We start from the raw sequence: 15,466 nt of genomic DNA on the forward strand, positions 1-15,466 counted from the left end.
ACAGAATTCCTCAAACATCCTAATACTCTACCAGACTATCACTTTGCAAAGAAACTTTAAAATCCTAGCAGTCTCTCAAAAAATCATTAACCTAGGTTAAGAATTTTCCTAACTACAAATATGTCTTGGAGAGGAAAGTAATTTCCAACTTGTTCCCTTCTCCTCTAATACCATTCTGAGAAAAATGTCAAAGACCTAGAATTTTAAAAATACGGTTTTATAAATAATGTATTTGAAAATTTTGACCCACTGCATAAAGAATCCCAGTCTTTAAGAAAAATATACAGATTTTTATAAGTTCTTAAATTCTGAGAGATTCAAGTCTGATGCCAAGCCTTTAGATTTCTACTACTTCAATTCCAAGGGACCAGTGGATAGCAATTTTAGTACACAAAACTCCACTATGCTGTAGAGTTCCTTTTCTCCTGGGTCAGACAGCTTTATTCTGCTTCATTAACCCCTTCTTTGCTCCTTGATGAATCTTGGAATCCAGTTTCCCTGTAAGGGAGAAAAAGAAGTCTCATTATTTTTTATATTTGCAATGCAAATCTTTTGTGGCCTCCCAGGTCTTCTGGCTACTGTGTTCCTGTCACATTCAATTATCTTGCTTCAGGACTCAGACACTTCCAAACTTCAGATTTTCATTCTGTAAAAATGAGGAAGCAGTGTGAACACTATATAGGGATGGAGAGAGACACACAGACACAAAATGAGTATTTGTCCAAAGAATCTAAGAAGTTAATATTTCTACTTCTGTAGCTACTAGAAAAGAAACATATTTTTCAGGGTGTCTGATGCTAAGGCAAAGTTTTAAGACTACACACGTAATAAAGGAAGGCATTCACACAGTGGGAAACCCATTCCTCTGACCTGTTAGCTGGCTGAGCATAATGCATGAACCTTCACAATGAAAAAAGCAGTTCAACTCACCCCTTTGCTGTCTCAAACTTAAAAGGGGAGCAACCTGAAATAGTGGAGTAGAACGCACATGAATGCTTTACTGACAAAGGGCCCCTATCACCAGCTAAGAAGGGTAAAGGTCATAGGCTGTATGACTCTTCAACGTGTTAAACAACTTAGAAAACAAGCAACCTTCCCGTCCCAGGTGACCCTAATGAGAGGTACTTTACTGATGTGGTCTCTGACCTCTGACTCCTCAGATCTACCAGGATAGAGTTTGGTTCAGTTGCAGCAGTCTTAGGAACCATCCACCTCATGAAGAGAATGTTAAAGAGTTCCTGTCTGTCTGGCCTGAGAACAGAGCTTGCAGTTTGCTTTCTCCCACAAAAAGTCCCATCCAAGTCAATAGCAATGCTGATGCTGGAAACAGAAACATAGTTCAGTTTGGTCTCAGCACTAAAAAATAAAACAAAGAAGAGCCTTACCCTTCAAGGGCAGCCAGGTATACTGCAGGCCCATACCCACAACCACTGCCCCCATATGTTGTCATTTGTAACAGAAAGAGGACTGGACAAGAAGTCAGAACACGCTGGTTCTAGCCCACCCTTCTCTGGTGCTAACTAGCTGTGTGACCTAGGACAAGTCATTCAGTCTCTATGGACTTCAATACTCTCATTTGTCCAACTAAGATAAGAATACATGTCCTGACCACTGCACAAGGAGATTGTGAGAAAAATAACCTCAGCATAACAAGTTGCCCTGTTTTCTTAACTCCCCCACCCCTACCCGCCAATCTCTCTCTCTGGGGTTTTATACCTGCTTCTGGAATAACATTATGTCCTTTTCTGGGCTTCCTCAGAAACCATCATTAAGTGACACCCCAAATGCCATTCAGCAACAGTCACAATGTTGTTGGTTTTAACTTGGCCTTTAGAGCATAGGGCATTCCCAAGGATTCAGGAGTTCTTTCATCCCCTAAGCTGCAGCTGGAAATCTAAACATGTGCCAGCAATCTGGTAAGGCAAGCTTGTGTTTGTATGCCTTAATACTACCATAGTGACTACTAAATGTTAGGTGCTCAATAAATGATTTCATCATATGAATTAAACAAAGAAGGCAGACACTACAAATTTCAAAACCTTTACAGTATAGGGACTACTAAGTAACCAAAAACAGCAGATACCAAATAAACATAAGAGTACAAATTATAAAGGTGGTGGTACCCAGAGATACAAATTGAGTCTTATTCAGCTTTTTAGGACAGAATTTAGCTAGGACAGAATTTGAAATTCCATCTAGGACTCCAGATGCCCAGTTCTCTGTATTGAATACGTTGGAAGACCCAGCTCCCAGTTTTAATCCTGAGACTTCCTCACTGTATAACCTTGAGGATTTACCTAGTCACTCTTGTCCTCAACCTTTTCAACTCTAAGAAGAAACTGGACTATATAGTACTGAAAGCCCCTTCCAGCACTAGGATATTGTGCTCCAAAAATGAAATGTAAATTGGAATAATCTGTTTCTGAGGCAATCTGATAAACTGAAAAGAACAGGAAATCTAGAGCCAGAAAGACTTGATAAAACGCAACTTCTGTAAACCCGTTTACTCAACTGTAAAATGAAAAGAGGAAAAAACCCCTAGTAAACTCAGAGTTGTTGAAAAGATTATAGCTAACATTAAGTGTTTTATATATAACAGATACTGTGTAAAGTATTTTACATAAACTAAGTCATTTAATCAAATAACTACTTGAAATATGTTAAAATGCTTCATAAACTCAAAATCCCCTGAAAAAGGGTGGTGATATTATTTATGCTAAGGCCTGGGAGTTGTGTTTGTTAGTTATGATCTGAGTTTCACCCTTAATTTACCATATAACTACAGCCAAGCCTTTTAGTTATAGTTCAGTTTCCTTATATTAAAAAAAGAAACATCACTTTCTTCACATTCTCAAAGCTTTTACTGTATATGAACATTCCAAGTCTAAGTTTCAGAAAACTCCAGTCTGATCACAAAAGCCCTCAAGTGACACCAGCTCAGGTAAGACCAACTCCTCAGAAATAAAGCACTCAGTGGTAGGCAAACTAATCTCTAGCTTCAATGATAATGCCATAAAATGTAAAACCAATAGAAGGAAGGAGATACAAGAGGAATAAGGATTTCCAGGGCCTTCCCAAGGATTCAGAAATTCTTTCATCCCCTAGGCTGCCTAAGAAAACTAGACATGTGCCAGCAATCTGTGAACTGTTTACAATCGAGGACGTCTTTGTATCCCTAACATCTACCAGAGTGACTGCCAATAGTAGCAACTCTTGGACTAGCTGTGGGCAATAAAAGCAAGGTGATGGGGCTTCTTGCAGGAAGCAGCAGTCATCATGTCTGCCCTTGGACTGCAGGAACTCTGAGCTCTGAGTTCTAGATGAGCCTGAGCTTTTAAGACTTGAGATCTGGACAGTGAAGTATAGCAACATACAGTACATTCTCTTAGTAGCAAAGTAATAATGCTTAGATTCTGTATTTCCCCAATATTTTTACAAAAGTACCTAAAGCATTTCAGTGTTAAACCACATCCTCAATCATAGTGCCTAAAAGAAAATCAAATGCACGTGCAGCAGATGGGCAAGAAGTTAAAAGGGGGAAAAGTATTTGTTATTAATCAATATAATTCTCCTAGGAATTTTCACATGCTTTGCAAAAGATATGACAGTATTTGCATGAATTTAGAGCATGTAGTTAAAGTAAAAAAATTTTATCTCTGAGTATTCAACCTATATATTCTACTACAGTTAACTTTTTTGCATTTCCTAATTTGAGCAGACATACAGCCAAGTAATATTATATTGCATATTGCTCTTTTCTGAATTATTTCAATTTCAAGAGACACAATTACCCTAAGGTCAAGCAAGCTCAAGTTTACGTGTCCAAAAATGTAAGCAAATCAAAATACATACCTTTAATTTAAGGCATATTACATACATATATACACATAATACAACATGTACATGGATGGTATTCTAAAAATTTATCTGCAAGTCAAAAGTTTGGAACTTGAAATATAGTTCTCATAGAACTAACCTATAAAGGGTGGCTAGGTTCTTAAGCCATCCCATGGAAAAACATTTAAACCATAGTGCTATAAGTACAGTGTTAATATTATTAATACTATGAAACTTAATCACTTCATGAGTAACAATATACGTAGGGGAAAATGTGATAAGCATTCCAAATTAAAAACCAAGTATGTATTTTCCTCTATGGCACTGAGATTAAACACTTTTCCAGGTCTAAACTACTGGAGCTATCCCCTAGGGCCTAAGGGAAGGGAATTCTGGCACAGTGGAAGGTTTTTAGAGACAGTAATGAGGAATGAAGGATAAGGGAATAAGGAGTTACACAGAACAGAAACTTCACAACAAACTAATCCATAGAAAGGCTGACTTTCAATAGAAATTTTTTTCTGAGACATTTAGGGGTTGGCCAACCTATTCTTTCCTTTTTAAAAAATTTTTACTCCCTATTTTTTCTGATCAATGTTTGACCTTGTCTGGTCTACTATTAACTAACAGAAACAATGGGGAAAAGATAGGAAATTATTAAAGCTTTCTTGTAAGAGCACTGGTCCCCCCACCCTATTAAACTTACGGAGAAAGATGAAGGACATATATGTACTACTGAAGGTGGATCTCTGGTAGAGAAAGTACTAACATAAAACATTTCAGAGAAATATCTGAACTCTGTTTACACAGAACATTTTCTCACAGGAGCTTAAGCAGCAAATGAAAACCAAAATAGGGGACAGGACGCTAAGAAAAGGGAACTGGGTCTAAACACCAAGTAATAATGGGCCTGAGAGAGAAGACCTACACCTTTTCCTCCTTCTACCAGTGCTGCCACCAGTACCTAGAGTAAGGTAAGAATGAAATAGAGGAGGAAGGAGTAGAATGCCACAGTTAAAAAGAGGGAGGGTAAAAGGGAGATTTAAATCCTAAATAGTGGAGAAGAAGGAAAAAGAATTTCCAGAGCCACTTGGCTACCAATTGGAGTTCAGTCTGAAGCAAATAATTTGTGTAAGTCGAGGGCAACTTCATTCAGATTTTCTGATTTGCAGGAATCTCAGGAGCATATATCTCATTAATCATCAGAGTTATGTGAATTTTGCAGTGAACATACATTAATCTAAATTCATACACCAAGCTTTTCATTTCGTGATCGAAAGCAGTGTTACTTAAAGTTCAGTCAGCTGGCCAACAGCATCAGTATATCACCTGAGAGAAGGGCCCAGGAACCTGTGTTTTCACAGCTTGCTAGGTGATTTTTATTTTCATTATAGTTTAAGAAATACTTCTCTAGAGAACAGATTTATAAAATGGCTAATTGGTTCCCAAGGTATGGGATGAGGTAGAACTGTGCACGAGTGAAGACAATGCATGCCCTGGAATCATCCAATTCACACGATGAGAAAGCAGTGACATAGAAGCACAAAACAGTAACTGACAAACAGGAGCAAATGGGAAAGTTGTCAATGTTGCTTTTCAAAGGAGGTCAGGCAGGGAGAACACCACTTATGTTTTTTGAAAGTGCTTTGAAATAGAAGAGCCTGCTCTAGGACTAGACAGAGGAAGAGAAGCTGGGATTTGAAGAAGAGTTGAAAATTGAAAGAATAAAGTCAACAAGCACTTCCTGAGAAGTGAACATGCAAAGGGTACTATAATCACAAATACTTAAGAGCAAAAGTTACAGAAAAAGAAATCATTAAGAGGTTTCAAAAAGAAGATAAAAGTCAAGAGGGCTAGGGCAGCACTCTAGGAACCAATAATCAAGGGAAACGTGGGAAGCAGTACCTCCAAAATAGATGTTCAAAAATAAACACTTAAAATGCCAAGTCTTATTCTTGGATTAAATACTAAAAAACAATGGATAAATGACAATGTTGCCACTGGCATTGGCTTACTACTTCCTTTAATGAGCAGTACAGTGGGGAAAAGCATACTCTTCCGGCTGACAAATAGCATTTTAATGTAATGGCTTCCTACAAGGAAGTTTAAAGTGATTCACTAGCATGCCAATAATTGCGGATCAGGGTACACTTTGGAAAGGCCATACTGTAGTTAACCTAACATTAAAATTATTGATAAATATAATTATATTAATCCTCCAACACTAGTGACGCCATAGAACAGAGTAAAAAGAGAAGATTTTTTAAGTTAGACAAGTGAGATGCAAGACAAAAAAAGAAAAGAAAATGAGAACATCAAAGATCATGACTTACAGATTTTGGGATTTCCTTTAATAGGAAACTTCACAATCATTTCCTGGGGATTTTTGCAGATGAAAACAAATGGAGAATCAGATTCTTGACTGATGTCTGGAAACTGCAAAATATAAAAATAAAAAGTTCAGGATAGTTGTGGCAAATTTTGAATTTCAGGAAGATCAAAGGATGTCTCAGATTTCACCTCAACATTCTGATGATAGTATTCTCCATTTCACAGGTAAAGAGGATTACGCTCAACAAGAAAGAACAAACCTTTCCCTTTCTGCAGGCCTTAGCACAGTATCATGTAGTCTATTTCCTGCCATCTTTGACTTGCTATGGGAACAACTTCATAAAACAAGGATGCCTGACATCGTCCCAGAAGAATACAAACAGACCGTTCTTTTAACATAAGCCACCGTGAGTTGGGTGATTCAGAGGTCTCCTTCAGGAACATCGTACACCCCCTAGTTCAACCCAAGTTAAGCACTGGAAGACTTAAGAAAAATAAAACATTTGTGGAAATTCTGCCAGAAACAGTACACAGAGCCCTTCTCTCACTTAAGGAAAGGAAGATGATCCATTCCGAAAGGTATGAATGTGCAAAGGGTGTTTTGCTAGATGCATTCCAGACCTACTTAGGGTGAAAAGGTAACTGGTAGGTAGAACAATTCTAAAAATTATTTAGAAGCCTCCTTTTGACCTTTTATCACCAAAAAAATCTGTGTGAATACTTAGGACTTTAATTCCTTCTGCAAAAATAGACACAGAATCTAGAGTGAGACTATGTTAGCTGCATAATCACAATTTAAGGAGAAATTGGGAGATGGAAGAAAATGCTAACAACACCCAGCTGATTTGGTGTTTCATTATTCTTATCTTGGGATGTTTTGCGTTTAGCATGTTTGGCAAATATGACTCATAGGCTTCTGGGCCAAACTACATTGCCAAAAAAGCCTTTCTCCTAGTAGCTACCATCAAAAGTATGAAATTATTTTCCACTCTTACTCACCTGTTAAGGGGTGTTTTTTAAGGTTCTAAAGTAGAAATGGAGGGTTTAGTAAAAAAAAAAAAAAAAAGTAAGAGAATTAAAATTTCTCTGTAACTGGTGGAAGTATAAACAGTTAAACTTTATTGACCACTCTGTCCTAAGTGATAAGTGATGCTGTGGGGAAAACAGAAGGGATTTTTAGCAGCTTTTGGTCCTACCCACATACCATGGCTTTCAGTGTAGGATAGGTGTGGCATGTACTTTGATAAAACATAAGCTTAAGATCAAGTATCAGCCACAACATATTTAGAGGTAGGGTCAAAATATTCATGGTGGAAAAGAAAAACTAAAGATGGGAGGGTAAACCTTCTTTCCTTATCCCCTGGATCTTTAGAATTCAAACAAAAGCAGGGACTAGTTGTTATTGCTGGCTCTTAGAAGGAAGTAAGCTCTGCACAAGACCCACGCTGAGGTGCTTTGGCACAAATAAGACCAGAGGCTGCCATCAAGATCTTTAAACCTAATTCTACAGAGACCAAAGCAGCAGCAGTCACAATTACCATCTCTTCAATTTTCCTGCTTTCCCTTCTCTATGGCTTAGAGAGCATCAAGGTAAAGGACAATGCTGCTAGGACTTCACAGCTCTGCTTTTCCAAAATGCAAGCCATTTCAGCCATTCTCTCCTCTTTCTTCCACATCAATAATTCTTCCCTCTCTACTGTATCAATACCATTAACATAAATATTCTGTAATATCTTCTATAAAACAAAAATTCCTCTCTTCAGATCCCACATCCTCTTCCAGCTACTACCCCATTCCTCAGATCCCTTTACAACAAAATTCTTCAAAAGATCATCTGTATTCACTACCATCCATTCCTTTCCTTCTACTTTTTTCTTGAATACACTAAAAATACCAAAATCATCACTCCACGAAAATCATTCTTGTAAAGGTCATCACTGACTTCCATGTTGCTAAACTGCATGGTCAGTTCTCAGTTCTCATTTTAGTTGATCTATCTGTAAAACTTGACCGAATTCTTCTCTCTCTTTTTTGAACACATTCCTCACTTGGCTTTTGGGATACCATTCTCTTCCTGTTCTGCTACTCTACTGGCTATTCCTCATTTCTCCAGCCTTTAACTGTTGCAGGCCTCACACCTCTGCTCTCTATACATTCACAAACTTGTGAATCTCCTTCAGCATCAGAGTGAAAAAAATACATCAATACGGATTTTCTAAGATCCTGGAAACGCAAATCAAAACTCCAGTGAGACATCACTTCACATTCACCAGAACAGCTATTATAAAACAAAACAAAGAAACAGAAAGGGAAAATAGTAAGTGTTGGCAAGAACGTGAAGAAAAATTGGAACTCTCATGCATAGCTGGTGCAAATATAAAATGGTGCAGCCACTGTGGAAAACAGTTTGATGGTTCCTCAAATAGTTAAACACAGAATTACCATATGGCCCAGCAATTCCACTTCTAGGTACATAGCCAAAATAATTGAAAGCAGGGACTCAAGCAGGTACTCATACATCAATGTTCATAGCAGCATTATTCACAATAGCCAATAGTTTCTACAATCCAAGTGTCCATTGACAGATGAATGAACAAAATGTGGTATATGCATACAATGGAATATTATTCAGCCTTAAAAAGGAAGGAAATTCTCATACATGCTACAATATGGATGAACCTTGAAAACATATGCTAAGTGCAATAAGCAAGACAAAAAATGATAAATATTTTATGATTCTATTTATTATGAGGTAACTGGAGTAGGCATATTCATAGAGACAGAAAGTAGAATAGACATTACTAGGGGTTGGGGGAAAGAAGAAGGAGGAGTTATTTAATGGGTCAGAATTTCTGATTGGGATGAAGAAAAAGTTCTGAGTAGGGGTAATGGCTGTACAACATTGTAAATGTACTTAATGCCACTGAACTGTACACTTAAAAATGGTTAAAATGCTAAATTTTATGTTATGTTTATTTTACCACAATAAAGATAAAATTTTTAAAAATCAAGGTCCTGAAGTTCCTTTCCAAACCTGTTCCTATCTTATTCATACCCTTTTCAATAAATGACTATTCCATCCTTAGAGCTGTCAGGCCAATAACTCCACAACCAACCCACTGGGAAATCCTGTCAACCCTATCTTTAAAATACATCTAATATCTCACCACTTCTTAAGACCTCAATGGCTACTTCCCTGGTCCAAGCCATCATAAAGTCTCTCTGGATTTCTGCAATAACCTTGTAAGTGGTCTCTCTCTTTCTGTCCCCATGCTCCATTTTTTAAAAATATCAGATCATGTTACTCTTCTCCTTAAAACTCTCCAATGACTTTTCATAGCAGTCACAATAAAAGTCTAAGTCCTTAACATGAACTACAGGTCCCGAGACAATCTGGCCCCATCTCTCTGACACCTTCTCCTTCACTTTCACTCCATTCTAGCCACAGTGGCTTCTTGTTGTTTCTGCCTCTAGTTCTTTGCACTTGGCCTATTCCCTCTTCTTACTATGCTTTTCACCTAGATATCTGGCTTCCTCCCTCTTTTCCTTCAGGACTTTGTTCAGATGTCAACTTTGTAGTGAATCTTCCCTGATTATCCTATTTAAAATCAGAGCACCAATCTCCCTACAAACCTGGCATTCTTAACTCCCCTCTCCTACCTTATTTTTTTCCCACAGCATTTGCCATCATGTGAAACTACAAAGGTACTTCAAAAAGTTCATGGAAAGGTTTGTATTATCTTTTAATTCTATTTTCCACAAGCTTTTTGAAGTACCCTCATACATAATTTACTTACTTAAATTTTTTATTTGGTCTCCCCTTACTAGGATGAAAGCTCCAAAAGGGAAGGGATTTTTGTCTATTTTGTTTACTCCTCACCATCTAGAAACATGCCTGGCACATAGTAGGCAATAACAAATATTTGTTGAATAAAAAAACAATGAATTTACCAACTTGTGTCTAAGGTTATCTTATTCATGCTAAATACACATATGCTGGGAATTGGACACTCTCAGGACTGTAACTCTGGGTAAAACTAGGTGCTACTTTGAATGTGTTATCCCTCCAGCTAAATTAAAACTTTTGTGTCTTGGCACAAAATATGGCTCTATGTTTAAGAAAAACTGCCCTGACATATATTAACAGATATGAAATAGTGCAAAAAATTTGAAAAGCGATGGACAAATGAAATGATACAATAGGTTCCTTGGATCCATCATGACTCACAATTAAGATAAACATTTAAACCAACTTGTCCAACTAAATCTCAAACCCAAGTTCCGTGTGAATATCTTTTCCCACCACTACCACTGAACTTCAGGGGGTTTACAAGAAACAGAAATGAAGAGCAAAGCAGCTTACAAGGAATAAAGTAAGGCCTATGCATTGGGAGAAGGGATTATTTTTCATTGTTAAATGCATTAAAGCAAAGTCAACTTGGTAGAACTTCAGTACCTCCAAAAAAAGCATAATCCCTACTATAACTGGGGCCTGGACACCAAGGACCACATTATACACTAACATTTCAGGACTTACAAGAAAGGTATCTTTGTTGTGAGAGCCAAAAGACTAAAATAAAATGCACTATTCAGAGAGAGAGAGTAAATTAAGGTAAGGGATGTGAAGAATGTGGATAAGCTCTGGATGTCACATCCCATCTAGAGAGGATGCTAAAATTAAGGGTCAGTGAGATAGCACAATAGACAGGTTAGAAAATGTGGGTTCTAAAATCAAGCAACCATCCAAATGTGGTAAAAGACTCTCCAGGAAGTTGCTGTTGTTCTTGCTTACAATGACTCCCATCACCTGGTTTCCAGCTTGATGAGCAAGGGGAGCTGGGCCTACTCTTCAGTCATGCCTCATAAGTTTCATAGGTGTCTAACATAATAGGTAATTAACTACTAGCCATTTTCTTCTCCTCTTCAGAGGGAAATTGTTCACCAGTCATCATCTAGAAAACATTTCTTTTGCCATTTTCATAAATAATTTTTTTAAATGGTTAGTTTTTGACAACCACTACTGATGCAGAGCCAAGTGGGCATTTTCACCAACTCTGCAAGCCTCCTCTTAGTTCTTGTACTGAAATGATCAATAACTCCTAAACTATGTCATTCTTCACAACAAATCCCCTGATGATCTATAAATCTTATACCTGTCTCCAGAGGACAAACAAAGCAAACAGTTAAGAAGAAACTCATTGACAAATAACATATATTTCCTATAGGTTGTGTTGGTCTGAACTTTGGGGAACTAGATAGGACATGAAATCAGGCTCTGAAATCTAGTTAGCTGAATACCAACTCCAAGACTGAGGTGATAATACTTAGAAAGAGAGAAGGAAATGAGTCTGATAGAGTCCACAAAGACAAAGGATCCAAAGAAGCATATCGGGAAAGCAACTGTGTTCTCTAATAGTTCTCATTTACATTCTCCTTCAAAGCAATTCAAGGTGTTTACAGAATAACTGACACCGCAGGCTCCACTATACTGGAAGACAATAGCTTTCTCACAACAGGGTGACAAACTGACCGTGATACTTTGACCAGATGACTACTGTATATTTGACCAGGGTTGAATAAAGATCATGCCAGCTTGTCCAAAGTAGAATAGCTGAACTCCCATGTACCAGTACCCAGTTCAAGTCATGTGCCCAGTATCAAAGATAGGGGCTTCCAGCTCAATGCTACAGAGACAATTCATATTCGCACCAGGTGAAAAGAGTAAGAGATAAGAGATACGCAAGCTTATGGGTCTTACAGCCATTTGAGAAAGACAATCTGGTTGAAGCCATACAGCATTAGGATCCTGGTCCCGTCATATTCACAGTAACATTTCTACTGTGGGGTTCTGTGTCCTTTGGAATCCTATGCTGGAACCTACACACACAAAATAATTCAAGCAAGTACATTTTCTCCAAAATTAACCTCATAGCTTTTATGGCCTGACTCTTCAAGACCAAACTGGGATGACCTAAATGGGTGATTACCCATTCGTGATGATTATTTTAGGTCTAATTTTCATACAGCAGGTTTTCACTCCAACTTAAACTGGTGAAAACCAAAAGAAAATTGCTCTTAATTGAAGATACTACATCGTGAGGTCCTCAACCATTGAAGTCTACCCTGAGACTAGTACCCCAGAATGCTGAAGACTTGAGTTAAAGGGCTGTGCCAATTTTAGATTTTATTTTCCCAATGGCTCATCTGACTCAACCGAGAAAAACTATTCTGAAGCAGAGATCAGAGAATTCTTTGACCTCACCTGACATATCAAGGTAAGATCATTATCAAGAAATCTAGCATTATTAACATCAACAATACCCCTTTATGAAATAACATTTGTCTTTTTATTTGTTTAGTGCCATGACTCAAATTCAAACTTCGTTTGTCTTTTAGAACAAAGAAGACTAAAAAAACTTTAAATATCCAAATGAAAAATCACAGAAAAACTTATTTTCGTAAGGTGATCATATACTATAGAACATCACTCCTTTATTGCTTCAATACAGATTTCCTTTGCCACAGCTCACACATTTTTAAAAAGTAATTTACCTTAAAAGAAAATTCTCTCCTTTTGTATATCCCATCTGGACTAATGGAAATACCATTCACCCACTCACCACAGCCAGAAACCCAAGTTTATCCCAGACTTTTTTCTCTCACTCTTCATATCCAATTGAATCACCAATTTTTAAAGAATTTACTTTCTAAATACTTCAATCATCAGTTCTTTCCTCTTCAACTCAACTGCCAGAGCATTGCTACAAGCCTTCATCATTCCTCACCTGGACAACCATAATAATTTCCTAAATAACCTCCCTGTTTTCAGGCTTGCGCTATCCAGTCCATCCTTCCTACTGTTGCCAGGACAATTTTTCTAATATACTCATCTTATTATATTGTTTACATGGGTGCCTTTTGAATATAGTTCAAATCCCTTCTAATGATATTTAAGGCTTTTCGTATATCAACCATTGCCTGTCTCTCAATTTATTATCATGACCATTTATTGAGTACCTGCTATGTACCCAGGCTATATCTTAGGACACTGGAAATATAAAGGTGAATAAGACATAAACGGTGACCTATAGGAACTACACATGAACATGTAATTACCAAAAAAACAAAAACAAAGAAAAAGACCACAATAATAGAAGTATGAACACAGTAGCCCAGAGAAGGAAATGATTAATCCTTTCAGGTCTGGGGTCAGGGAAGACTCTACACAGAGTAACACCTGAGCTGTTTTAAAAGATGAATACAAGCTCTTCTGGTGGATAAAGGCATGGTGACATGATACAGGATGGTATATGGAGGAAGACACAAATTCTGATTTCATCAGGACTTGCTGGTTTTAGAAGCTTCCTTAACCCTTCCCACACCACCACCTCCTCCTTTGTATATTCCTCTATTCATATCATAATTATTATGGCTGGGTTTTCTTGTCTCAGTCTCCTCTAGTAGACTTAAAGATCTACAAGGAATGGAATAGCTTGTCAAAATTCTGAATCCTTAGTCTTTAACACAGTTTCTGGCACATGACAGATATAATATTCTGGGCAATAAAATCTTAATTAGGAAATATTTGCCACTTGGTTCACGGTAGACTGAATGACAAACCAAGAAGCCTCGAACAGACTGTAAGAAGATAGCAAGGCTAGAGCAGATTCCTTCCAGATCCAGCAGACCACTTTTTCTAAGCCTTGGTTTACTTAAAGGTAAAATGAAGGTATCATATCAAGTGACTGATTCTACCTACATAAAAACCTCTTGCATCTGTTCCTCTCTTATCTAATTCCATTGATATTATCCTAGAACAGATTTTTTTAAAAAATCTCTCTACCCTAGGTTACAACTATTTTTTCACAAGTCTTCCCACCTTCAGAATCTCTCCGTTTCAGGGCTGGCTGGCTACCTCAGTTGGTTAGAGCACAGACTTGTAACCTTAAGGTCAAGGGTTCAGTTCCCCTTACTGGCCACTCACTAAGACAAAAAAAAAAAAAAAAAAAAAAAATCTCTCCACTTCAATCCATCTTCCACAATGCTGTCAGATGAGCTTCCCTCAAACAAGGCTCTCATCATGTTACTGCCTCACAAAAACTTTCAAAACATACCTCCCCCGTCTCACAAATGACTATAGAAAAAGGTCTTACTTTTGTAAGGTCTCATTCAAAGCTACCGCCTGACCACAACCTAGCTTTCCATTCTTTTCCTTTTCTACCTTTCCATCTTTGTTTGCTGCTTGTTCTTCACTCACACTTTTCTTTCAACAAACTGGTTTGCCATTATTCTCCATACAGGTCTGTAACTTCCTTCCTCTGTACTTTTGTTCACATTACTCCCTCTCCTTGGAATATGCTTTTCTACCATCTAAGTAGGAAGACTTAAAGAGCAAAATCTCAATTCTACCATTTACTGACCAACATTATACAAGTTATTTTAACTCTCTGAGCCTTAAGTTCTTGCCTAAAATTGTAAGGATGCCAGTTAGCACAGTTGCTTAGAGTGCAGTCTTGTAACACCAAGGTCAAGGGTTCGGTTCCCCATACTGGCCAGCCACCAAGAAAAAAAAAAAAGAAAAGAACATATATAATGAACATGGTGCATAATAACTGATTATGAAGTGATAACTTCTATTACTATCCTTCAAGTATAATTCAAAGACTTCTTTTTAATAGTCTTTTGGGATCATTCCCAGCTAGAAGCAACCTTTCCCTCCTTTAAATTTCTCAGAGGCAGTCTTCTCTCAAGAAAGTTATCTTCACTTTTTATTTCATATTTGGTTGTTCACATACATATCTACCTAGTGGTCTTTCAGACATCTAGGGACAGAACCCATGGCTGATTCATCTTTTTGTTTCCCTTAGTGTCTAGAACAGTGTCTGACTTATAGTAGGCACTCAAGTATTTACTGATGAATACATAAGAAAATCTTAAGAATTATATATGCTCATTTTCATATGAAAAGCTAAACATTAAAGAATTTACATAAATACATGGAAAAGTGGTTAATATTCCTCATCTCTCTTCAGGATAAGTACAATTAAAAGCACAATACTCCCTGGATTAAAAAAACATATTTGAGTACACATGGTTGTTATTTAAACTATTTTCAAGTGGGTACTTGATAGCCAGACTGCAAACAACTCTAAAGACAGTCTGTTCTGACTAGAAAACGCTAGTAAATGTTCTAGTCTTCATGAGAATTCTGAAAATACATTCCCTCTCTCATTCAAGTGAGCTGTGATTTTAAATTATTGCCTGGGGTTAGTCTAGTTATTAGTGACATACAATTTCC

At 37.4% G+C, this 15,466-nt stretch overlaps 1 protein-coding gene across 2 annotated transcripts in view; it reads right to left on the reverse strand.

Annotated features, from left to right (window-relative positions):
• Positions 1 to 269: 269 nt before the first annotated feature.
• The window catches only part of TRIP4 (thyroid hormone receptor interactor 4), a 52,702-nt gene continuing 37,505 nt past the window's right edge, over positions 270 to 15,466 (reverse strand). For both annotated transcript variants that reach the window (XM_063089493.1, XM_063089492.1), the window contains exons 12-13: positions 6,171 to 6,273; positions 270 to 498 (exon numbers count right to left, since the gene is read on the reverse strand). In XM_063089493.1, the coding sequence (XP_062945563.1) occupies positions 431 to 498; positions 6,171 to 6,273 (171 nt within the window). In that variant the 3' untranslated portion in view covers positions 270 to 430. The remainder of the gene's footprint in view (positions 499 to 6,170; positions 6,274 to 15,466) is intronic.

The sequence above is a fragment of the Cynocephalus volans genome, chromosome 3 (assembly GCF_027409185.1).
Source record: "Cynocephalus volans isolate mCynVol1 chromosome 3, mCynVol1.pri, whole genome shotgun sequence".
NCBI lineage: Eukaryota > Metazoa > Chordata > Mammalia > Dermoptera > Cynocephalidae > Cynocephalus > Cynocephalus volans.